Source organism: Phyllobates terribilis, unplaced genomic scaffold (assembly GCF_046119375.1).
Source record: "Phyllobates terribilis strain yellow unplaced genomic scaffold, ASM4611937v1 Scaffold_1__5_contigs__length_1240528914, whole genome shotgun sequence".
NCBI lineage: Eukaryota > Metazoa > Chordata > Amphibia > Anura > Dendrobatidae > Phyllobates > Phyllobates terribilis.
Window position 1 is genome coordinate 882,175,016 of NW_027362761.1, and position 27,067 is coordinate 882,202,082.

The 27,067-nt window shown below is 41.1% G+C and overlaps 1 protein-coding gene across 2 annotated transcripts in view; it reads left to right on the forward strand.

The window, feature by feature from the left end:
• The first annotated feature begins 726 nt into the window (after window positions 1-726).
• The window catches only part of SEC24D (SEC24 homolog D, COPII coat complex component), a 132,773-nt gene continuing 106,432 nt past the window's right edge, over window positions 727-27,067 (forward strand). Inside the window, exons 1-2 of one of the 2 annotated variants that reach the window (XM_073639806.1) lie at window positions 728-901; window positions 26,789-26,974. In XM_073639806.1, the coding sequence (XP_073495907.1) occupies window positions 26,824-26,974 (151 nt within the window). In that variant the 5' untranslated portion in view covers window positions 728-901; window positions 26,789-26,823. Of the gene's footprint in view, window positions 902-26,788; window positions 26,975-27,067 lie in introns of both variants that reach the window. The other variant, XM_073639814.1, reaches the window with a different exon arrangement.

The following is a 27,067-nucleotide window of genomic DNA, read 5'->3' on the forward strand; positions in this document are numbered from 1 at the left end:
TGCCTCCACAGCCGGCTTCTCTCTCTCTCTCTCCTGCCTCCACAGCCCGGCTTCTCTCTCTCTCTCTCTCCTGCCTCCACAGCCGGCTTCTCTCTCTCTCTCTCCTGCCTCCACAGCCCGGCTTCTCTCTCTCTCTCTCTACTGCCTCCACAGCCCGGCTTCTCTCTCTCTCTGTCCTGCCTCCACAGCCGGCTTCTCTCTCTCTCTCTCTCTCCTGCCTCCACAGCCCGGCTTCTCTCTCTCTCTGTCCTGCCTCCACAGCCGGCTTCTCTCTCTCTCTGTCCTGCCTCCACAGCCGGCTTCTCTCTCTCTCTCTCCTGCCTCCACAGCCGGCTTCTCTCTCTCTCTCCTGCCTCCACAGCCGGCTTCTCTCTCTCTCTCTCCTGCCTCCACAGCCGGCTTCTCTCTCTCTCTCCTGCCTCCACAGCCGGCTTCTCTATCTCTCTCTCCTGCCTCCACAGCCGGCTTCTCTCTCTCTCCTGCCTCCACAGCCGGCTTCTCTCTCTCTCCTGCCTCCACAGCCGGCTTTTCTCTCTCTCTCTCTCTCTCTCCTGCCTCCACAGCCCGGCTTCTCTCTCTCTCTCTTCTGCCTCAACAGCCCGGCTTCTCTCTCTCTCTCCCTCCTGCCTCCACAGCCGGCTTCTCTCCACAAGTGAGCAGCCACGACACCGCTACTCGCGCATCCTCCTCGGGTGACGTGGTGCGCGCTCCCGCCACAGTTTAGGGAAACACGGCGGCGCGCTCCTTTCAGGCAGAGAGGCAGGCGGGGACGCGCGGCCGCTCCAGCTGTGGCTGTCTGACGTGGCAGAGCTCGCTCCCCTCCTCCCTGTGCTGCCGGCTCCGCTACAAGTTCCCCACAACTAGAACCGGGCTACCAGCGGGGACGTCAGTGCCAGGACAGGTAACTACTCACCGGGCACACACTCTACTATGTGAAGCTCATATGGGGCAGCGGGGGTCACCAGGGGGCCCGAGATTGTGAGGTAGACGTGTCAGAGTGGGATGGAAGTCTCCTGACTGGGGGTAATGGGAGAAGGGTCATAGTGAGCACAGGTAACTGACATTATCGTACTGTATCGTGACATAACCTGTGTCACATGTGACAGGAGGCGGCTGTGGGCGATAAACATACGGAGCCTGCGCCGACATGTACTGAAGTTACTGCTGAGGGCGGAGAGCAGCACCGTGCAGAGACAGCTGCCATCACCTGGGTGCTCTGCATGGCCAGCTAGCTATTATCTATCTATCCATTATCTATCTATCTATCTATCTATCTATCTATCTATCTATCTATCTATCTATCATCTATCTATCTATCTATCTATCTCTTATCTATCTATCCATTATCTATCTCTTATCTATCTATCATCTATCTATCTATCTATCTATCTATCTCTTATCTATCTATCCATTATCTATCTCTTATCTATCTATCCATTATCTATCTCTTATCTATCTATCTATCTATCTATCTATCTATCTATCTATCTCTTATCTATCTATCCATTATCTATCTCTTATCTATCTATCTATCATCTATCTATCTCACTATCTATCTCACTATCTATCTCACTATCTATATTGCTTTTATCTTTCTTTATATTTCATTTCTCTTTGTATCCATCTTCTCGGGGTGTTGGTATATAACACATGGGGTACTGGTTTCATGCTTTGATGGTGGCAGTTTTCAGCATACTACTTAAGGCGCATTCAGACTTCCATGCGAATCGGTCCAATATCAGACTGCAGTGACTGGCAGCGGCTCTCCTGACTGGAGGGTGACTGCGCCATGTATCTATATGAGGCTGTCACACTCAGGGCTGTCCATGCATTCTGGGACCAATTTACACAGACGACTGAATGAGCCGTTACACATTGCTGAGTTTTGTGTATCATTTATAGTGCAGATATTATGTGGATGTTTAGTGGATTGTAGCTTAAAGGGGTTGTCCAGTGAAAACAAGTTATCACCTGTCAACAAGATAGATGATAACTTATGATTGGTGGGGGCCTGACTGCTGGGGCCTACACTGATCAGCAGATCGGGGCACTGTTATCCTTGTTAGAATAGAGCGGCAGTGCGCATGCTCGACCGCAGCTCCACTAATTGCCTATGGGGCTGCTGAGCACTTCGCTCGGCTGTTTCCAGCTGCCCCATAGAGAATGAATGGAGTGGCAGTCAAGTGTAGAGATGAGTGGACCAGAACTTAAAAGTTTGGGATTCATATCAGACAGTTAGTGAACTCTGTTAAAGAGAGAGAGATTTTCCAGCTCAAAAGTTCACGTCCTCGTTTTCAATGGGGTTCGGGTTCTGGTTCAAGTTCGGGTAAAGTTCTGGTACTCGAACTGAACTTTGGAATAAAGTTCGGGTCATGTACCAGAACCCGAACTTCCACTTATCATCTGATCCTTAGTCAAGTGTCAAACCTTTCACACCATTTTTAGTAATGAGGAGAAAAATCCCCCATCGGGGATAAAAACTCCCCCTTCTGCCACTTGTTTAAGGCCCCAGCTGTCGGAGACATATCGATCAGCAAGTTTTCTCTGACACTCCAATATATAACGTTTATCTCCTATCCACTAGTGATAACCCCCCTTAGTTTGTGTGGAGCATAAACCTCTTACAACATCCATGTGACTGAGAGGAATGAGGAATTTGTGATGCCGGTACTAGTGATATTTTGGATCCCAGTTGTGGGTTTAACAATTCTACATTTATCATGTGGATCAGCATTTTCCCCTGTCGTACCCTATAACAGTTCTTGTTGCAGATGCACTTGAAGCGCCTGCATTGGTTTTGCTGCCTGCCTTATTTACTTCTGTGAGCTGTCCATCATAAGGGCTCATGCAGACATCTGTGGATCTCAGTACAATCATGGACCACAATGCACGGACTGGCCGACTCGAACGTGACAGCCTTATAGAAATATATGAAGCTGTCACACTTGGGTTGGGACATGTGAAAAAAAACATGTGAATAGCAAGATTAATGGGTATGTGTTGTATCTGTGAAAAAAACATGGATAGAACACGTACGTGCAACATGGACGTCTGAATAAGCTCTAAAAGTAGGATTAGACACAGCTGCCTGCTGAATGGAGACCAATCTCCGCCCATCACAATGGCCTATTGTGGCATGATTTGGCATCACTATCATGTGGGCAATGGCTCTCCGCAAGTGAGCGGACATTCAGCCTTGTATTCGGTTGCACCATGTGATGATACCCTAAAGCAGTGTACCCCAACTCCAGTGCTCAAGAGCCACCAACAGGTCATGTTTTCAGAATTTCCTTAGTATTGCACAGGTGACGGAATTATTGCCTGTGTAATACTAAGGAAATCCTGAAAACATGGCCTGTTGGTGACTCTTGAGGACTGGAGTTGGGGAACATTGCCCTAAATAATATGTCATCATCGGGGAAAGTTATCGATAGCATCTCAATGTGCATGCATTTACAAGTCTGTGAAAACTACACAAATTGCTCCAAATTTACCATGTGACACAGAAACAAGTCAGTAGATATGTGAGACAACCTTTTTCAATAAGATACTGTTCACACTTCATTGGAGGCTCCGTCCATAGCATGCAGTGGTAGTTTAACTGTCAGAACTGTAACGGAACCCTGACAGGTTAATGAGGCACCGCTGATGCCTTTTAGTACTGTTGATTCGGCACAGTGTTGTCACTTCCACTATGAATTTTATGTGAACAGACCTTTAGGCTGTGTGCCCACAATGAGTTTTTGGTGAGTTTTTGGACGCCGCATATTTGAATGGGATGTGATGGGATTTATAGAAATCTCGTGCCCACTGTGCTTTTTATTTTTTACTCAGCGTAAACCGACCTGCGATGCGTGTTTCAAATCCGCAACATGTCAATTTCTCTGAAACTTATTTACTTAATAGGTGCGGAAATGCTGCAGAAAATCTGCAACATCAGAAACTCACCGAATGCTCATCGTGGGAACGTAACCTTAGGCCTCATTGAAACACCCATGAATCACGTGTTCTATAACACATACCTATTTTAATATATGGTCGTGTTTACACGTTCGTGTTGTTTTTACAGATTGTGTATCCAGTATGTCCAATTTTGATCCGAGTCTTGGATCAAACTTACCCATACAAATCTATGGGTCCTTGAAAATAACTTACAGCACGCAAATGCCATCAGTGTGCCATCCTTTTGCTATTCATGATTAGCATTATAATAAGTAGGAGAAGTTTAGTTTTCTATTTAGGCCACATTCACATGTTTAGTATTTGGTCAGTATTTTTCATCAATATTTGTAAGCCAAAGTAGTAAAACGTAAAATAACTATAAGGTTGGTATTGTAGGAGTTTTCCACTATTGGACAACCCCTCCCCAAATGCTAAAGTGCACCAGATATAAAAAAAAAAACATCCTGACCTCCTGGACCTGCGATGTTGGTGCTGCTTCTCCTGGCAGTCATGTTATGTCACATGACTGCTGCAGCCATTCAATGGCTGATGATGGGCTGCAGCCTTTACAGTTCCATCAGATAGACAGACGTGGACATCGCCTTTAAGAATAAACGAAATGCCATAAAAATACAAAAAAAAAAAGACTAAAGGAATGCAGAATTGCCGTTTTATTCCAGTTCCCCCAAAATCCAAAAAAATAATTCAGTGCTTTTTATGTACAGTCATGGCCGAAAGTGTTGGCACCCTTGAAATTGTTTCAGAAAATGAAGTATTTCACCCAGAAAATTATTGTATTGTTATACACATGTTTATTTTCTTAGTGTGAGCTGGAAGAACACAAAAAAAACAGAGAAAAAAATGGCAAATTGGATATAATTTCACACAAAACCCCAAAAATTGGCCGGACAAAATTATTGGCACCTTTCCAAAATTGTGGGTAAATAACTTTCTTTCAAGCATGTGATCCTTGTTTAAACGCACCTGTGGCAAGTAACAGGTGTGGGCAAAATGAAAATCACACCTGAACCCAGATAAAAAGGGGAGACGTTGACTCAATCTCTGCATTGTGTGTCTGTGTGTGCCACACTAAGCATGGAGAACAGAAAAAAGAAGAGAACTGTCTGAGGACTTGAGGACTAAAATTGTTGAAAAATATCAACAATTCCAAAGTTACAAGTCCATCTCCAGAGATTTTGATGTTCCTTTGTCCACGGTGCGCAACATAATCAAGACGTTTACAACCATGGCACTGTAGCTAATTTCCCTGGACGGCAGAGTAAAATTGATGAAAATTTGCAACGCAGTATAGTCTGGATGGTGGATAAGCAGCCCCAATCAAGGTCCAAAGAAATTGAAGCTGTCCCGAAGGCTCAGGGTGCATCATTGTCAGCGCAAACTATCCGTCGACATTTGAATGAAATGAAACACTATGGCAGGAGACCAAGGAGGACCCCACTGCTGACCCAGAGACATAAAAAAAGCTAAAATGTACATGAGCAAGTCAAAATCCTTCTGGGAAATCATTTTGTGGACAGATGAGACCAAGATAGAGCTTTTTGGTAAAGCACATCATTCTACTGTTTTCCGAAAATAGAATGAGGCCTACAAAGAAAAGAACACATTACCTTCAGTCTAATATGGTGGAGGTTCAAAGATGTTTTGGGGTTGTTTTACTGCCTCAGGCATTGGCGAAAAATATAGAGTAATCTGTGTGCATATTCACAATGGGGCACAAGGCCGAGTTCACAGATCAAAGATGGATGGGAACATCAAACAGATCACAGACTACTTCGCTTTCATCCAAAACTGTGTGCAAGGCATCATGAAATCTGAAGATTACCAAAGGATTTTAAGTCGTAATGTAGTGCCCAGTCAGAAAGCTGGGTTTGCATCATAGGTCATGTGTCTTCCAGTAGGACAATGACCCCAAACATACTTCAAGAAGCATCCAGAAATGGATGGAAACAAAGCGCTGGAGAGTTCTGAAGTGGCAGCAATGAGTCCGGATCTAAATCCCATTGACCACCTGGGGAGAGATTTTAACCCCTTAAGCCCCGCGGGTGGTTTGCACGTTAATGACCGGGCCAATTTTTACAATTCTGACCACTGTCACTTTATGAGGTAATTACTCTGGAACGCTTCAACGGATCCCCCTGATTCTGAGATTGTTTTTTCGTGACATATTGTACTTCATGATTGTGGAAAAATTTCTTCGATATCACTTGCGTTTATTTGTGAAAAAAACGGAAATTTGGCGAAAATTTTGAAAATTTTGCAATTTTCAAAATTTGAATTTTTAAGCCCTGAAATCAGAGCGATATGTCACACAAAAGAGTTAATAAATAACATTTCCCACATGTCTACTTTACATCAGCACAATTTTGGAACCAAAATTTTTTTTTGTTAGGGAGCTATAAGGGTTAAAAGTTGACCAGCGATTTCTCATTTTTCCAACAAAATTTACAAAACCATTTTTTTAGGGACCACATCACATTTGAAGTCACTTTGAGAGGTCTTTATGACAGAAAATACCCAAAAGTGACACCATTCTAAAAACTGCACCCCTCAAGGTGCTCAAAACCACATTCAAGAACTTTATTAACCCTTCAGGTGCTTCACAGGAATTTTTTGAATGTGGAAGAAAAAAATGAACATTTAACTTTTTTCACAAAAATGTTACTTTAGACCCAATTTTTTTTATTTTCACAGGGGTAACAAGAAAAAATGGACCCCAAAATTTGTTGTGCAATTTCCCCTGGGCACGCAGATACCCAATATTTGGGGAAAAAATACTGTTTGGGCGCACGGCAGGGCTCGGAAGGGAAGGAGCGCCATTTGACTTTTTGATTGTAAAATTTGCTTGAATAATTAGCGGACGCCATGTTGTGTTTGGAGAGCCCATGTGTGCCCAAACTTTGGAGCTCCCCCACAAGTGACCCCATTTTGGAAACTAGACCCCCCAAGGCACCTTTCTAGATGCATAGTGAGCACTTGGAACCCCCAGGTGCTTCACAAATTGATTCGTAACAATGAAAAAGTGAAAAAAAAAAAACACTTTTTCATTTTTATGAATCAATTTGTGAAGCACCTGAGGGATCCAAGTGCTCACAATGCATCTAGATAGGTGCCTTGGGGGGTCTAGTTTCCAAAATGGGGTCACTTGTGGGGGAGCTCCAATGTTTGGGCACACAGCGGCTCTCCAAACGCAACATGGTGTCGCTAACAATTTGAGCCGATTTTCCGTTAAATTTGTTAGAGGACACCATGTTGCATTTAGAGAGTCCCTGTGTGCCCAAACATTGGAGCTCCCCCACAAGTGACCCCATTTTGGAAACTAGACCCCCCAAGGCACCTATCTAGATGCATAGTGAGCACTTGGAACCCCCAGGTGCTTCACAAATTGATTCGTAACAATGAAAAAGTGAAAAAAAAAACACTTTTTCATTTGTATGAATCAATTTGTGAAGCACCTGAGGGTTCCAAGTGCTCACTATGCATCTAGATAGGTGCCTTGGGTGGTCTAGTTTCCAAAATGGGGTCACTTGTGAGGGAGCTCCAATATTTGGGCACACAGCGGCTCTCTAAATGCAACATGGTGTCCGCTAACAAATTTAACGCAAAATTGGCTCAAATTGTTAGCGACACCATGTTGCGTTTGGAGAGCTGCTGTGTGCCTAAACATTGGAGCTCCCCCACAAGTGACCCCATTTTGGAAACTAGACCCCCCAAGGCACCTATCTAGATGCATAGTGAGCACTTGGAACCCCCAGGTGCTTCACAAATTGATTCGTAACAATGAAAAAGTGAAAAAAAAAACACTTTTTCATTTTTACGAATTAATTTGTGAAGCACCTAGGGGTTCCAAGTGCTCACTATGCATCTAGATAGGTGCCTTGGGGGGTCTAGTTTCCAAAATGGGGTCACTTGTGGAGGAGCTCCAATGTTTGGGCACACAGGGACTCTCCAAATGCAACATGATATCCGCTAACAAATTGAATGGAAAATCGGCTCAAATTGTTAGCGGACACCACATTGCGTTTGGAGAGCCCCTCTGTGCCCAAACTTTGGAGCTCCCCCACAAGTGACCCCATTTTGGAAACTAGACCCCCCAAGGCACCTTTCTAGATGCATAGTGAGCACTTGGAACCCCCAGGTGCTTCACAAATTGATTCGTAATAATGAAAAAGTGAAAAAAAAAACACTTTTTCATTTTTACGAATCAATTTGTGAAGCACCTAGGGGTTCCAAGTGCTCACTATGCATCTAGATAGGTGCCTTGGGGGGTCTAGTTTCCAAAATGGGGTCACTTGTGGGGGAGCTCCAATGTTTGGGCACACAGGGACTCTCTAAATGCAACATGGTATCCGCTAACAAATTGAATGGAAAATCGGCTCAAATTGTTAGCGGACGCCACATTGCGTTTGGAGAGCCCCTCTGTGCCCAAACTTTGGAGCTCCCCCACAAGTGACCCCATTTTGGAAACTAGACCCCCCAAGGCACCTTTCTAGATGCATAGTGAGCACTTGGAACCCCCAGGTGCTTCACAAATTGATTCGTAATAATGAAAAAGTGAAAAAAAAAACACTTTTTCATTTTTACGAATTAATTTGTGAAGCACCTAGGGGTTCCAAGTGCTCACTATGCATCTAGATAGGTGCCTTGGGGGGTCTAGTTTCCAAAATGGGGTCACTTGTGGAGGAGCTCCAATGTTTGGGCACACAGGGACTCTCCAAATGCAACATGATATCCGCTAACAATTTGAGCCGACAATTTGTTAGCGGATATCATGTTGCATTTTGAGAGTCCCTGTGTGCCCAAACATTGGAGCTCCCCCACAAGTGACCCCATTTTGGAAACTAGACCCCCCAAGGCACCTATCTAGATTCATAGTGAGCACTTGGAACCCCAGGTGCTTCACAAATTGATTCATAAAAATGAAAAAGTGTTTTTTTTTTCACTTTTTCATTTTTACGAATCAATTTGTGAAGCACCTGGGGGTTCCAAGTGCTCACTATGCATCTAGAAAGGTGCCTTGGGGGGTCTAGTTTCCAAAATGGGGTCACTTGTGGGGGAGCTCCAAAGTTTGGGCACAGAGGGGCTCTCCAAACGCAATGTGGTGTCCGCTAACAATTTGAGCCGATTTTCCATTCAATTTGTTAGCGGATACCATGTTGCATTTAGAGAGTCCCTGTGTGCCCAAACATTGGAGCTCCCCCACAAGTGACCCCATTTTGGAAACCAGACCCCCAAGGCACCTATCTAGATTCATAGTGAGCACTTGGAACCCCAGGTGCTTCACAAATTGATTCATAAAAATGAAAAAGTGTTTTATTTTCACTTTTTCATTTTTACGAATCAATTTGTGAAGCACCTGGGTGTTCTAAGTGCTCACTATGCATCTAGATAGGTGCCTTGGGGGGTCTAGTTTCCAAAATGGGGTCACTTGTGGGGGAGCTCCAATGTTTGGGCACACAGGGGCTCTCCAAACGCAACATGGCGTCCGCTAACAATTTGAGCCGATTTTCCATTCAATTTGTTAGCGGACACCATGTCGCGTTTGGAGAGCCCGTGATGTGCCTAAACAGTGGAGCTCCCACACAAGTGTCCCCATTTTGGAAACTATACCCCTCAAAGATTTTATTAAGGTGTATAGTGAACATTTTGAACCCAGAGGTACGGCACATTATTTGTTTACATTAGGTCATCATATTGAATAAGTTGTCATTATTCTTGAGCGCAAGTGCTCGCTACTTGAGTTTGCATCGGGTACTCAGGTATGCACCATGTACAGCGTGTGCTCGAGTGACATGCTCGAGTCCCTGCTCCGCATGTTTCACGGTTATTATACACCCAAAAAAAAACATGCGGGGATCGCTCGTGCATGGCAGGCAATCCCCGTAAAGTTTTTTGGCCGCGAAGCATATGGGGCAGAGACTCGAGCATGTCACTCAAATACCCACGATACTAAATGCATACCAGAGCACCCAATGCAAACTCAAGTAGCGAGCACTTGCTCTCAACACTAGTCGCCATATCGTCATCTTTTTTTCTTACTTTTGAAAAAAATCCCAACCCCAGCCCTAACCCTAGCACAACCCTAGCCCCAGCACAACCCTAGCCCCAGCACAACCCTAGCCCCAGCACAACCCTAGCCCCAGCACAACCCTAGCCCCAAACCCAGCCCTAACCCTAGCCCAATCCTAACTCAAGAGTTTATTTTTGACGCCGTTCCTTGTGCGGTATAAGTGATTAGACGACTTTATTCTTCGGGTCGGTGTGATTACAGCAATGCCAGAATCATATGGGGTTTTTATGACTGACAGCTGTCACACACTAAAAGACGCATTTTTTGTAAAATCTAGTTTTTGCATCGCCATATTTTGAGAGCTATAATTTTTCCAGATTTTGGCAGACAGTCATGTGACGGCTCGTTTTTTGCGGGATGACTTGACGTTGTTATTGGTGCCATTTTCAGGCACGTGACATTTTTTGATCGCTTTCTATTCCGATTTTTGGGAGGCAGAATAAACAAAAACCAACAATTCAGGAATTGTTTTTTTTTTTTTTTTTTTATTCTGTTCCGCGTGTGGTAAAATTGATGAGGCAGCTATACTCTTCGGGTCAGTACGTTTACAGCGGTACCACATTTGTATCATTTTTCTATGTTTTGGCGCTTATACACAATAAAAGCTATTTTATAGAAAAAAATATTTTTTAGTATCGCTTTATTCTGAGAGCTATAACTTTTTTATTTTTCGGCTGATGGAGCTATATGGCGGCTTGTTTTTTGCGGGACGAGATGACGTTTTCAGCGGTATCATTTTTATTTATATGCGTCTTTTTGATCGCGTGTTATTCCACTTTTTGTTTGGCGGTATGGTGATAAAGCATTGTTTTTTGCTTGTTTTTTTTTTTTTTTTTTTTACCGTGTTCACTGAAGGGGTTAACTAGTGGGACAGTTTTATAGGTCAGGTTGTTCCGGACGCGGCGATACCAAATATGTGTACTTTTATTGTTTTTTTTTATTTTTTTTATAATAATATTTATTGATGGGTACATTATATTTTTATTTTTGGTGTATTATTTTTTTTATTTTTTTATAATATTTTTGCACATTTTTTTTTTTTTTTTCCCACTTTCACACAGTTTATACACTTTATTACTTTGTCCCACTCTGGGACTTTCACTTTTTTTTTTCTGATCGCCTGCATGGCATAGGAATGGAGCACCATCCCTATGCCATGAAGGCTGTCAGAAGTGCACAGTGTGAAGATTGCTTGGAGATGCACTGCGCATGTCCAAGCAATCTTCCTGCTCTCTGGTGACCCGGATGTTGTCATGACGACATCGGGTCGTCATGGCAACACCCGGGAAGCCTTTGCAGACTGCGCTGGAAGCCGGAAGAGGAGGTGAGTATCGCCGATCACCTCCCCTTGCCCCCGCAATGCCGCGATCGACTTCGATCGACTTCGATCGCAGCATCGCGGGGGTTAATGTGCTGGGAGCGGTGCGTGACCGCTCCCTGCACATAGTACCGGGTGTCAGCTGTGACAATCAGCTGACACCCGGCGGCGATCGCGCCCGCACAGCCTGTGTGCGCGCGCGATCGCGATGACGTACTAATACGGGTCTGGCTCTTAAGTCCCAGGGCACAGACGCGTATTAGTACGTCAGATGTTATTAAGGGGTTAAAATTACTGTTTGGAGAAGGCGCCTTCAAATATGAGAGACCTAGAGCAGTTTGCAAAAGAAGAGTAGCCAAAATTCCAGTTGAGAGGTGTAAGAAGCTTGTTGATGGTTATGGGAAGCGACTAATTGCAGTTATTTATTCCAAAGGGTGTGCAACCAAATATTAAGTTGAGGGTGTCACCAATTTTGTCCTGCCCATTTTGGTGTTTTTTTTGTGAAATTATGTCCAATTTTCCCTTTTTTCCTCTGTTTTTTTTTTGTGTTGTTGCAATACACAAAAATGAATTAAACGTGTATAACAAAAACGTGTAATTGCAATAATTTTCTGGGAGAAATACTTCATTTTCTGGAACAATTTCAAGGGAGCCATGACTGTATCTCAAAAAGATGCCATTAAAATATAAATCCTCCACACATAAAATATCATAATACTACTAAACTAATGGGGAAAAAAAAAGGTATGACTTGCATAACTCGGTGAAGAAACAATTAGAGGATTTTGGAGGATTGTGTTCTTTATTTATGTAAATGTGACGTATTGATAGAGTTAGCCAACGTAGACCACAATTCTATCTTCAGTTTTGCTGATGAAGGACAATGCCACCGTTCTGCAGAAATGCTTATACATTACATTCATTGTAGTGAGCAACATGAATTTTGTCACCTTTTGCTGTAGCCATGAGCCACATAGCAGGCATTCAACTCATGGCTACATGACCTTCTGTTAGTGTGTTACTGTAGCCATAGAACGTTTTCTTGTTTTTAAATCCTACATGATCTTTTATTTTTTATTAATAATTGTATAACTCATACATATGCAGGAACATTTTAGTCGGAATCTGAAAAATTTTACTCTTAAAAGATTCTTAACATGTCTGTTCTTAAAGGGAACCTGTAACCATGAAAATGCAGTCGACAGGCATCATATTATAGAGATTTAAAGGGAAGCTATCATCAGAAAATGACCTGTTGTTTAAATCAGTCTTTTGCGTTACACGTTTCTTGGTTTGTTTGTTTTTTAACCCCTTTCTGACATGGACGTAATAATACGTACCTGTGCCCTGGGACTAATTGACCAGGTACGTATTATTACGCCTCGGCAATCACACCCGCACAAAGACTGTGTGGGCGCAATCGCCGCTGGGTGTCAGCTGATTTTAACAGCTGACACCCTGTAGTATGTGCCAGGAGTGGTCCCGCACCGCTCCCGGCACATTAACCCCTGAAATTCTGTGATCGAAGTTAATTGCAGCATTGCGGGAGCAGGCAGAGTAAGAGCGCTCCTCTTACCTTGGATCGGAGACCCCACACTGTGTGCGCGGGGTCCCGATTGTTGCCATGGTGACCTGATGTCGTCATGACAACATCCGGGTCACCAGGCATCAAGAAGTTAGATAGATCGTGCACTGCGCACGATCTATCTAACTTGTGCTAGTGCAGAGCTGCCAGCCTGCATAGCACAGGGATGCTGCTGCATTTCTATGCTATACAAGCGATCAGCCTGCAAAAAATGAAAGTCCCATAGTAGGACAAAGTGTAAAACTGAAAAAAAAAATTGTAAAAAAAAAATAATCCAAAAAAATAAAAATATATTGTACCCATAAATTATATTATGAAAAAAACAATAAAAGTACACATATTTGGTATCGCCGCGTCTAGAATGACCTGACCTATACACCTGTCCCACTAGTTAACCCCTTTAGTGAACACCGTAAAAAATATAAATAAAAAACGAAGCAAAAACCCGATTCTTTATCATACCACCAAACAAAAATTGGAATAAAATGCGATAAAAAAGACGAATGTAAATAAAAATGGTACCACTGAAAATGTCATCTTGTCCCGCAAAAAACAAGCCGCCATACAGCTCCATCAGCCAAAAAGTATAAAAGTTATAGCTCTCATAATAAAGCGATGCAAAAAATATTCTTTTTTCTATAAAATAGTTTTCATTGTGTAAAAGCACCAAAACATAAAAAAATTATATAAATGTGGTATCGCTGTAAACATACTGACCTGAAGAATAAAGCTGCCTTATCAATTTTACTACACGCGGAATGGCATAAAAAAAACAAAAAATTTCTGAATTGTTGGTTTTTGTTTATTCTGCCTCTCAAAAATCGGAATAGAAAACGATCAAAAAATGTCACGTGCCTGAAAATGGTACCAATAAAAACGTCAACTTGTCCTGCAAAAAACAAGCCGTCACATGACTGTCAGCCGAAATATGGAAAAATGATTGCAATAAACTAGTCTTTGGAAAAAAAAAGCGTCTTTTAGTGTGTGACAGCTGGCAAACATAACTCTATATGAATCTGGTATCACTGTGATCGCACCGACCCGAAGAATAAAGTCATCTAATCACTTATACCGCATGAGGAACGTCGTAAAAATTAAGCTCTAGGGTTTTGCTAGGGTTGGGGTTGGGATTTTTTGAAAAGTAAAGAAAAAAAGAAATGATGACGATATGGTGACTAGTGTTGAGCGCAAGTGCTCGCTTCTTGAGTTTGCATTGGGTGCTCAGGTATGCACATAGTATAGCGGGTGCTCGAGTGACACGCTTGAGTATCTGCCCCATATGTTTTGCGGCTGTTTTACAGCCAAAAAGACCTCGCGGGGATTGCCTGCCATGCACGAGCAATCCCCGCATGTTTTTTTTGGGTGTCTAACAACCGTGAAACATGCGGGCGGGGTCTCAAGCATGTCACTGGAGCACCCGCGATACATGGTGCATACCTGAGTACCCGATGTAAACTCAAGTAGTGAGCACTTTCGATCAAGACTAATGACAACTCATTCAATATGATGACCTAATGTTATCAAATTCTGTGTCGTACCTCTGGGTTCAAAATGTTCACTATACCCCTTGATAAAATCCTTGAGGGGTCTAGTTTCCAAAATGGGGTCACTTGTGGGAGGTTTCCACTATTTAGGTGCATCGGGGGCTCCCGAAATGCGACATGGCATCCGCTCTCGATTCCAGCCAATTTTGTGTTCAAAAAGTCATACAGTGCTCCTTCCCTTCCGAACCCTGACGTGCACCCAAACAGTGTATTTTCCCCACATATGGGGTATTGGTGTACTCTGGAGAAATTGCACAAAAGTTTTTGGGGTCCATTTTCTCCTCTTACCCTTGTGAAAATAAAAAAAAAATGGGTCTAAAGTAACATTTTGTGAAAAAAAGTTAAATGTTCGTTTTTTTCTTCCACATTCCAAAAATTTCTGTGAAGCACCTGAAGGGTTAATAAACTTCTTGAATGTGGTTTTGAGCACCTTGAAGGGTGCAGTTTTTACAATGGTGTCACTTTTGGGTATTTTCTGTCATAAAGGCCCCTCAATGTCACTTCAAATGTGATGTGGTCCCTAAAAAATGGTTTTGTAAATTTTGTTGTAAAAATGAGAAATCGCTGGTCAACTTTTAACACTTATAACTTCCTAACAAAAAAAATTTTGGTGCCAAAATTTTTCTAATATAAAGTAGACATGTGGGAAATGTTATTGATTAACTATTTTGTGTGACATATCTCTCTGATTTAAGGGCATGAAAATTCAATGTTTGAAAATTGCAAAATTTTCCAAATTTTCACCAAATCTCCAATTTTATCACAAAGTAACGCAAGTCATATCGAAGAAATTTTATCACTATCATGAAGTACAATATGTTACGAAAAACAATGAGTGGGATCCGTTGAAGCGTTCCAGAGGTATTACCTTATAAAGTGACAGTGGTCAGAATTGTAAAAATTGGCCCGGTCATTAACGTGCAAACAGCCTTCAAGGGTAATGGCAACATTTTTTTCATATCATAATTTTTACATACAGGGTGGTCCAAAAGTAGGTGGCCAGAAAATAATAACATTTATTTTGATTTATATATAAAATTATATTTACTAACACAAGCATAACATTGACAGTTAAATTTTATTTTGAACAATAATGCAAAAGCCCTTAAATTTTATCAACGCAGGCGCTCAAACTGTTTTCCATTACAATTTGCACAGCTTTGAAGTCAGCCTCTTACGCTTCGACAAACTTTTTTGCACATGTCTCTTTGGGTATTAATTTCTTGAAATGCATCTCTTATGTAATTTTTCAAATCACTGACACTTTTTGGTTTTCGACTATAAACTTTGTCCTTGAGTACTCCCCAAAAGAAAAAATCCATTGGGGTCAAGTCTGGTGAACATGCCGGCAAATCAAGTGGGCCTCTTCAGCCAATCCATTTATTAGGAAATGTTACATCAATATACTCGCGAACTACTCTTGAATAATGTGGAGGGGCCCCATCTTGTTGGAAATAAAGGTCATTTGAATTAGGCTGTTGCTGTAACTGGGGAACAGCTTGATTCATTAGAATTTCGAGATACTTATCTCCTGTGACTGTTCCATCAAAAATTATTGGTCTTAAAACACCAAAACTTGAAATACCACCCCAAACATTGACACCAGGCTCATTTAGTTGTTTCTCTAATGTTAAATGCATGTTCTCATTATACCAGTAAATACAATTATGTCTGTTAATATGGAAGGATAATTTGAAAGAAGCTTCATCACTCCACATAATGTTATCTAAAATTACTGGATTTTCTTCAATTTCGTTAAGCATAATCTCACTGAATTGCAGCCGCCTGTCTGGATCATCCTCCAATAAACCATGAATTAGACGTGGACGATAAGCTTTCCACCCAATAGATTTCAGGATTCGCATGATAGAAGCTCGTGAAATTCTCAATTCCAAAGAGGCTCTTCTGGTGGACTTTTTTGGACTCTGAACAAATGTTTCAGCAACAAGTTGTTTATTATCTTCTGTACAGACTGTTTTGGGTCGACCAGTTTTTGGAGCATTAAGGATTGAGTCAGTGGCATTGAATTTGTCACGAATGCGGTAAATGGTTTGTCTCTTTGTGGCTTGAGTACCAAATGTTTCAACCCAATTTGCTCTAACGGTTTCTGCGTTTTGAGATTTCCAATACTCTGTTAAAATCCATTTTCTTTGATCTGTATTTAAATTATTTGCCATTATGTGTTATCTGAATTATCTGAAAAGAAAACAGATTTGGGGGAGATCTATCTGTGAAAACTAGATCTGTGAAACTGGCTCAGTTGCCCTTAGCAACCAATCAGATTCCACCTTTCATTTTCCAAAGAGTCTGTGAGGAATGAAAATTGGAATCTGATTGGTTGCTAAGGGCAACTGAGCCAGTTTCACTTTACACCATGTTTGATAAATCTCCCCCTTCATAACCTTATTACACTTTCTGTCCACCTACTTTTGGACCACCCTGTCTACAAAATGAACAATCTTGCAGTTTTCACATTGACCACTGGGATTTTTTTTTAGACTCCTAAGCTTCCTGTGCTTTTAGAAAGTTTTAAGGACAGCTCCTTATCAGGAGAGACAGAATTACAATGATAGGTAATATCTGTACACAGCTGATAACACAGAATCCATCAGGTGATGTCACAGCTGACCCTGCTGTCGCTCCCTTCACAATGATCATTGCACGAGCTCATTAGATGCTTCAGTACAAAAGATAGGGCTGGAGTCTGTGTATCATGGTAGTGTGCATGTGATGTTTCCTGAAACAACATGAAGTTAAAGTCTAAAAAAGCCTAAGTGGCCAGTGTGTTAATTGAAAGACTTCTATTTTTAGTACGGATTGTGGTATGGAAAAAAAACATTGCTAAAAATTAAAATTTGAAAGCCTTTAAAACCTGATCTGAACAAAAGGTTATTTTGTGATTATGGCTTTTCTTTAAAGAGGACCTTTCACCAAATTTTGTTGAAATGGACACACAATGTATTAGTGACTGTGCAGCGAAATAATTTTTTTTTTTATTTCACCTCTTTGTGGCGGCAATATTTGCAATCAAAGTACTTGGCATCTAATGAGTTAACATTTTCTAAGTCCAAATAGGTTTTCACTCGGGGCGTGTACTTCTTCTCCCTGTATGATACTGACCAATCATAAGCAGGCAGCAACACTTACAAGAAAGAGGTACACCCCCCCACCATAGCTTGGAGCAGATTTCTCATGGTGAGATGTGTGGGGGATGTCCTGATCTACTGGTCTAACCTTCCTGTGGTGTGCATGTGATGAAATATTAATAAACGAGAATATGATGATCCTAAGGATAGTCCATCAATGTTGTGATCATGGAAAACCTGTTTAACCGTTTCACGACCACACAACGTAAATTTATGTAATCTGGTTGCAACGGGTGCATGGAGGGGGCTCTGTTGCTGAGCCCGCTCCATACCACACAGAAGCTGGCTGTGTCACAGCAGTAACCGGAGCTTGCTCTCTTTATTGCTGTTTAACCTTGTAAATACCACTGTAAATAACTATAAGTGATCAAACGATCACAGGTTCACATCCCCTATGAAGATTTAAAAAAAAAATAAAAATGTAAAAATGTATGAAAGTTTAACTCACCCCCCCTTCTTTTCCAGTGTAAAAAAACAAACATATTTTGTATCACCACAGCTATAAAAGTCCAATTTATCAAGATATAAAATTATTTTAACCGTACATTAAACTGCACGGATAAAATAAGCCCAAATGCAAGAACAACATTATATGTATATCAAAATAGTATCAATAAAAATTAGGTAAAAATAAGCCCTCTGACTGTCTCCTATGACCCCCAGATATCATGTGATCAGGGCTCTGGAGCCCTCAAACGGAGCTGAGGTCCCATTGGTCGGACCACAGAAAAGTTATCCCATATCCTATTGATAAAGATAAAGATATTTTTTCTTGAGGGTTTAGGCAGGTAGGGGGCATGAATAGTCATCTAATTAAATCCTATTGATAAGTTTTTGGAAAATTGTGACATGGCTCTTTAGCCAGCAGGTGCTCATTGATCACACTGGGGGCATTTGCTTTGCTAAGTGTGGGAGACTTGTGGTGCAATTTGCGCCAAATAGACTGTTGTGCTTGCCTTGTACCAAATTTATTATCTGTTTTTTTGTCAATTCTGTGCCTCATCTGTCAAATGTTGCTCCATTGAAAAAGGCATCTCCTAAGGGTACGCTCACATGTGCGTTTTTAAAGTAGCCGAGAGTCTCAGCCAGAAAAGTTGGAGAGTGTCAGGCGAGAGTTGTGCATTTTTTCCTCACCTAGAATCCGTATGACATCCATATGCAATGTTTTTAACATCAGCTTTTACATACAGTAATTCTCTGTCATTTCAAGCTAGTTTTCTAACTAATGAGACAATCCTATATACAGATATAGATAGATACAAATATGTCAGTGAGATATATAATCATAGCTTTGCGTGTGTAGTTTTCTGTACTTGTATTTAGTTAATAAATAAGTGAAAAAAATGGCTGGGTGCCATTTTTTTCATTAACCAGCTGAGGGAAAGCAGACTGCTGAGAGATGGTCTTAATAGTCTAGGAAGGGGGCAATAAACATGGAGCTTCCCAGGTATATTAGTATCAGCTCACAGCTGTCTACTTAGCATTTGCTGGTTATTAAAGAGGGGGGACCCAAAAATAAGACGTGGGGTTCCCCCTGTTTTTAAAAACCAGCAAATAGTGGACAGCTGCGGGCTCATATTAATAGGATGGGAAGGGGCCATGGATATTGGCCCACTTCCAGACTAATGACATCAGCGCTCAGCCGCCCTGGAAATTAGATGCACCAATTCTGGAGCTCAGCCTTGACTCTTCCTGCTTGCCCTGGTGCATTGACAAGCGGGTTAATGGTTTTGGGGTTGATGTCAGCTTTGTAATGTCAGCTGACATCAAGCCCAGGAGTTAGTAATGGAGAGACATCTATAAGACACCCTCATTACTAACCCCGTAAGTTTTAAAGCAAGAAACACACTGAGAAAAGTCCTTTATATGTACAAAGCACTCCCCGACCCTCTTTTACCCATTTATTACCTTTTAAAAATCAAATAATCCAAAGGGGTCCACCGTAAATCCATCCCACGACTATCCCCAACTCTGCTACATCCGGATGGTGTGTTGACCGGTAACATGAGTAATGTGACAGCTTAGCACGCCAGCCAGAACACACTGACAGTAGCTTGTGAATCTGGCTGCTGCGCTGAGCGTTGACCTCACTAAGGTTATCGCAGTTCATAGCTGATGATTTTTTTTTCTCGCACCCAGTGACCTGTATTGGTGAGTTTCAGCCACTTTATGCGGCCATACGAAGCATGCTGCGTTTTTTTTTTTCCTTCCCTCGCCCCAATTCCAGGTGAGGAAAAACTTGCAGATGAATACTGCCTAATTAAATAACATTGCAAGTGCAATGCAATTTTTATTTTTTTTCTCATATTGCACTCGCCGATTTTATACGTAGATGTGAGTGAACCCTAATAGTCAACATTGTGTGGTGAAAAATGCTAATTTCTTGTACAAAGTAAGCCTACTACTAATACATTCTGTAAACTTATACTACAGTCTAAAGATGCACCAGGTTTATCATACAGCAAGAGCCACTGTGATAAATGTGGAGATTTTTAACACCGTATACTATAAATTCACAGGAAAGAATTTATCATTATGGGGATATTTGAAGTCAGCTTTTCTTGTTGCTGCATTGCCTTTATTTTGTCCAAAAGTGTTACATGATGTTTGATAAATTTGGCGCATCTTTGTACATTCAATAAAATTGATAAACAATTTCTATTTTGCGAGCGCAGAGCTTCATTTTATTTTGTTGAACTTATGGTACGTACCTCAGCTGTAAGCGCATTTATTTGCACTTGCATACCAATACATATTTTGACTCGGTAAAGTACCAGTGACACCTGTTTGTGTTTTATTGCATCTTTACATGTAACCCTTATGCTTAAAGCTGTTTGTTCAGTTTTAATATCACCGTCCTGGTGGACAAAAATTGCAACTTCTTTTGCAATTCATAAATCTGGCGTGCATAGCTGATCACCACCATGTCCCCACATTGTTTTATAGTGAACTGATCTCTACATATCTACAAATCCCCTATATAAAACATAACAGTGTCTGCCTCTGTACTCCTAAACTCGATATCAAACGTATGTCACATGTCAGGAACGGGTAAAGATAAAGGCTATTTTCACTTTTCTTTTGTCTTGTGGTATTCTTTGGCTTTTTTTATACCAATTTCTTCAAAATGGTGCATGTGGCTCAGGAATTTTGCACAAAGTCAAAAAGGGCCTTTGTATTTGTCTTTACTTTTTTTTCTTGTGACTTTTTAGCTCAAAAAGTCAGACGTTTCGTCAAATGGCGCAAAAAGTGAGCTCTGCTGCTCAAAAAAAATCACTCCAGGGAGGAACTGGGGTGAATTTATGACAAATTTTCTTGTTTCAAATAATGAATCAAGTGAAGGCATCTAGACACTCGGCAAACTACAAAAAACCCACAGGCAAATATATATAATATATAATATAGACTTAAAAAGGCACAAATGGAAAGATGAATATGGTGTGTACAAAGAAAATAGGTGTAAAACAATAAAAACGCAACAAAAAACAATTACAAATTCAATAATCAGGCCCAAGAAGCTATAGAATATGGTTATTAGCTTCTCTGATTTCTGGAGGACCAGTGGACCATGTGCTTGGGGATGTCTCTACTTTGTCCAAGGATTGAGTAAAAGTTGGGTTTTTACATACCCGAACCTTTGTGCTCTCTGAAAAATAAGTAGCATAGCTATTTCCCCTTCCGAGAACACATGCTGGGGGATGTAGGAGGAATAAATGTTGGCAAAAGAAACTTCAGCCCACAGGTGTCTGAGGTTTATGGCAACCTTAATTCAGACATCCGTGTAACACTGTCCATGTACAGACTGTGATGCCCAGACTGGCCGCAGGTCTCCTGTCCTCAACTTGACAGCCTCATATATTCTGACCCAAACTTCACAACCTCATAAGAAGATCCCTAGTCGGTCCGTGCATCACAGTTTGTGATGGCCTCAACATCCTTTTTACAACTGCAGGTCAGCTCAGTACTGATCAGTCTACGCTGGTTAACCCCATAAGGACTGTGAGAGTTTTCATTTTTTGCCCTTTTGTTTTCTCCTCCCCTTCTTGTAAATGATAACTTGTTTTATTTTTCCATCTACATAGACGTATAAAGGCTTGTCACCTGCGCGACAAGTTTGAATGGCACTATTAGTTTTACCATGCATTCTCCTGAAAAACAGGAAGAAAAATTCCAAGTGGGATAAAATGGAGAAAAAAAAATGCAATTTCTCCATTGTTTATTGCGGTTTGTTTTTATGGCGTTCATTGTGTGATGAAAATGTATGGATTATAGCGATATCAACCTTGTATGGATTTTTTTTTATTTGAGTGATGCATAAAATTCACTAAATATATTTCAATAGATCAGACTTTTATGGACTTGATGATACTGAATATATTTTATTTTTTTATTTCTCTTATTTTTAATGGGTGATTTGAATTAAATTTTTTGTTTTTATGTTTTACCTTTTCTATTTTAGTCGTCTTAAGTGACTAAAACCTGCAATAGTTTGATTGCTAGTGCTACAGTATTTCATATATGGTGTAAATGGTGGTTTCCTATGGCTGAGCTTCACAGGAGTACCAAGATGGCAGCCATGGGGGCCTTCAGTAGGCCTCCGGATGTCATGGTATCCCATCAGTACCCCACAATCATATTGCAGGGGGTGGGGGTAGCGATGAATGCCAGTGCACCAGTGATTGCTCCATTGTTGGTAATTGACAGCAGCATTTAGCGGTTAACTCCGGCCACCGGTCCTGAGCTCCCTCCACACCATCTACATGATGTTGGTGTGTGCTGTGTACTTTTTCTCAAGTATTTGTGCTCAATAACAGCAGGAAATAGTGTTTGAATATATCAGCGGATCAGAGGAGGTCACTCCCATCTAGGTAACTACAGTTTAAGCCTAAACTAGTCTTAAGCTGGCTGTTTACATTAGACTGGACTAAGTTTGACCAAACATGGGATCGTCTGTTGATCTAATGTAGTCTCCAGAGGGCAGATGTTGGGGGAAATAATTGGGAGATTAATTAAAAGTGAAAAAGCCTTTTTTAAGTCACCATTGCAAACAAGATTTGTCCATCTCTGCTCTCAGTTGACGTATCAAAGTTTGGTAGAAAATGGAGGCTGGACTGTGAAAAAAGAAAAGATGTTTAGGTATGTTTAGAAGTCAACACTGTTGTGGCCTTTGTTGTAAGGATTATGTTGGCCACAGGCTGAGATTTTACCTTCTTCATTACATTATCATCTGAAATTTAATGGAAAGTGAAAGCAGAAATCTTGCTTCCCTTAGGGAATTGGAAGCATCTCCAGGTATTTCAGTATTACTATGCAATGCATGCGGTATGTTACCTGTCTGTGAACACTTTCTTATACCTTTAATGTTGTACTTTGAAGGGAATCTGTCAATATGAACAATCCTTGCCCAAATTGCACTTATGGGTAAGAAGGTCTTTGAAATGTAAATCCATCGACATCTTTACATCTTCTATTCTAGCTGCATGCTAGAGTAATTAGTATTATCATTCATATTCAAATAAGGTGTTAAGTGCTCTGGGCATGACAAGACACTTAATTAGCTACTGCCTCTTCAGATTGTTCTTGCCCAGCACCAGCCTCTTTAGCTTGACTGATAGCTCAATGTCTGTATGACATCAGGGACAAAGAGACAGTGAGCTATCAATCAAGCTAAGGAGGTTGGTGCTAAAAACTGTTGATGGAGCTTGGTGGTCATTAAGACTGTTAAAAACATCCTTAAATGAGGTGTATGGAATTGGCCTCACTTAAACCTAAAGCATCTATAATTTTAACATCTGTAGTTGTTCTCTGAGCACATTTACAGCTTTTTGTTTTGAGCTTTTTTGAGGCTTTTTGCTGTCATTTTTCAGACATTTTTTTTAAACTTGAACAATAAAGAAAACACTAGAGTTTTAGAAAGCAAAAATGTTGACAAAAGTTTAGAAGAGTTTTTCAAAGGTTTTTGGAGAGTTTTTTCCTAAAGGATTTTTTTTCAAAGCATTTTTATTTCATAGTGTCTAGTTTGGAGTATTTTCCCTTAGAAACCAGGTGTTTTTATGAAGCAAAAGAAGAAAAATGCTCAAAAGACTGAAAATTTGAACAGGAAAGTGGTTAATAATAGACATGATTAGGCCATGTTCACACATCAAGTATTTGGTCAGTATTTGACTTCAGTATTTGTAAGCCAAAATCAAGAGTGGTGAGAAATGCAGAGGTGGTGAATAGTGATAATCGAGCGTGTCCTATTACCCCTTAGGCGAGTACGGGTGCTTGACAAATATTTTGGCGTGCTTGGCATTTCTTTTAATGTCGCTGCGCCTGCAAGTCTCACGGCTGTTTGACAGCTGTGACACATGCAGAGATTGCCTGTCATAGGCAATCTCTGCATGTGTCATCTCTGCATGTGTCACAGCTGTCAAACAACCCTGACACGTGCAGGCGCAGCGACATTAAAAGAAATGCTGAGCACACCAAAATATTCGGCGAGCGCCCGAGCGTGCTCGCCTAAGGGGTTAATAGAACACGCTCGATCATCACTAGTGGTGGCGTGTTTCTATTATACTTTTCCTCTGATTGTTCCACTCCTGATTTTGACTTACAGATACTGAGGTAAAATACTGACTGTGTGAACGTGCACTTTGGAAGAGCAGTTGAGGAGTGATTTTTCTTTTAGAGCGGACCCACTTGAAAGGATTCCTCTAAAACCTTCATGTACACTTACACCATTTATTAGCTGACTTTTTTAATGGCGGAAATGTGCTGCATAATTTTGGTGCATTTTTTGGCTTATTGTTGCATGTTAAGCCACGCCCATTTCCCTTTTTGGAAGGCCACACCCCCTAACTTGTCAAGTTGTTGAAAGTAAAACACATCATAAACATGTTACAAGTTATGAAAAGCAATTTTTTTTTGCAAATTATGCCAGAATTCTGGTGCATTTAGCTTGAGGGTGCACATTGCGTTCGTGGGTCCTGTCAAAGCATACGTCTGAACCCCCCTTCCCTCTCTCCCCGTGCAAAGCGGGGTCCATATGTACAGTACAGACCAAAAGTTTGGACACACCTTCTCATTTAAAGATTTTTCTGTATTTTCATGACTTTGAAAATTGTACATTCACACTGAAGGCATCAAAACTATGAATTAACACATGTGGAATTATATACTTAACAAAAAAGTGTGAAACAACTGAAAATATGTCTTATATTCTAGGTTCTTCAAAGTAGCCACATTTTGCTTTGATGACTGCTTTGCACACTCTTGGTATTCTCTTGATGAGCTTCAAGAGGTAGTCACCGGAAATGGTTTTCCAACACAAGAGTGTGCAAAGCAGTCATCAAAGCAAAAGGTGGCTACTTTGAAGAACCTAGAATATAAGACATATTTTCAGTTGTTTCACACTTTTTTGTTAAGTATATAATTCCACATGTGTTAATTCATAGTTTTGATGCCTTCAGTGTGAATGTACAATTTTCACAGTCATGAAAATACAGAAAAATCTTTAAATGAGAAGGTGTGTCCAAACTTTTGGTCTGGACTGTATGCGCCGATGGGGCCGTAGACTGTAATGATGCAGACAGAGCGAACGTGCGCTCTGACGTTCATCATTTTCGGGAGTGTACGCCTACAGGACAGAAGGCGGACACCCAGATACAGTCTACCACACCTGAGTGTCCGCCTCCAGTAGGCATACATTCCCGAAAATGGTGCACGCCAGAGCGCACATTCACTCTATCACCATTACAGGGGGTTTTCCGACGTACGCCCCGACGGGACACATGAATGCAATGTGAAATCACCCTTATAAATATGTCCTGTTGGATGTTTTTTAAACTTACAGCTACATCCAAAATTCTGTACAGTATACTTTTCACTTCTATGTTAAAAAAGTTTTTTTTTTTTTTTTTTTTAAGACTGGAAAAAAACCTGTGATACTTTTATAACACACACTTCTAAATGGATGTTGTCAAAAAAGTTTATCTAGTAGTCATGTCTATGTCTTGACTGTCTTCTGACCACAGGAGTCATTGGAATGAATGGTGTTGGATTTCAACATCCTCACCCTTTCTTCTTATGAGAGATAAGCTGGCCATTATGTTGGCCAAGAGGGAAATAAGTGGATGTTAGAGCTACCTAGCAGCAACTTTTTGCCTTCTTGGCCAACAATGATCTAAAGTGTGGGGGGCCATTTAGTGGAATGTGGAACTGTCTTTATTCCGAATCCATCTTTTCCATAGGACCTGTGTTTGTTTGTTTTCACTGCATCAGGACTAAAAAATAAAATGAGTCAACTTTACAAATGGTCTTAACTGAGAATCTCTTATTGCATTGTGTCTCCGAGACTATTTTAAATGGTTGTTTTATGTATTTTAAATGCAAAGTAATTGTAAAAATGTCAATGTTTTATAGCACATTGGCCTGTCATCCGATCTTTTGTGCTTTGCTGCTGCCCTTACTTGAGCAATTTATCCTGCTAGGCCTCTTTCTCCTGTGCTATATATATTCTGTCTCATCCTCTCTCACAACATTACAGGTGATCTTGTTTACTAAGGATTAGAAGTGAAAACAAGCAAAACTATTCCAGTTCTGGAGTGTCCAAAGCTCATGCTTCTGCCACGTCTACCTCCACACACTGCCCTCCCCTTTCATCATGTAGAGACAAAACCTCTGCCTTGCTTCTAGCGCACCAGACCAGTCAGTCTTTGGGATTTAGAAGGGGAATTTCTCAGTACATAGCTGGTATAAAGCATACATTGATAGCTGTGGCCATTCTCCACTGCTAATTTGAAGAGTCATTACACTTAATTTGAGTTTAGAAGACAGAACCTAACCAGTGGTTGTATATCACTCTGAACAGAACAGAACCAGTGGTTGTACATTGCTACACTGCTAGTGGTAGCAATGTACAATATCTTAGTTATATTCCTGGACTTGCTGCATGTAGAGCTGAGCCTGTGTTACACTGTATTTCTACTTCTTATCTTTACTGCTATCAGTCAATAGTTAAGGGAGCAAGCAACCAGATAAGAGCAGAAATATATTCCTCCACCTAGTCCACGCTGAATGATATGCGAGTACATATGGTATACATTCAGTAATTATGTTCGGAAGGCCACTTGTTTGCTTGCAGATTTTGTTTTACAGTGTACTGTGTTACTTTCTTTGTTCTAGAGGACAGAAGAATATTTTTAGCTGCTAATGAAAGAATGAGCCAGCAAGGGTATGTGACCTCTCCTCCATACTCCCAACCTCAGCCTGGACTGGGGGGGTTTTCACCTGGCTATGCAACACCTGTGATGTCACAGACATATGGCCATTCTGGAGCTACAAGCATTGCATCTCCTCCACCACAACCAGGTAAGATTCATGTGGAACCATGAGATCTTATAAAACATCACTGGGTGAGGGCTAGTTGGTGAAAGACTACAGTACCACACACATGAATTTTGT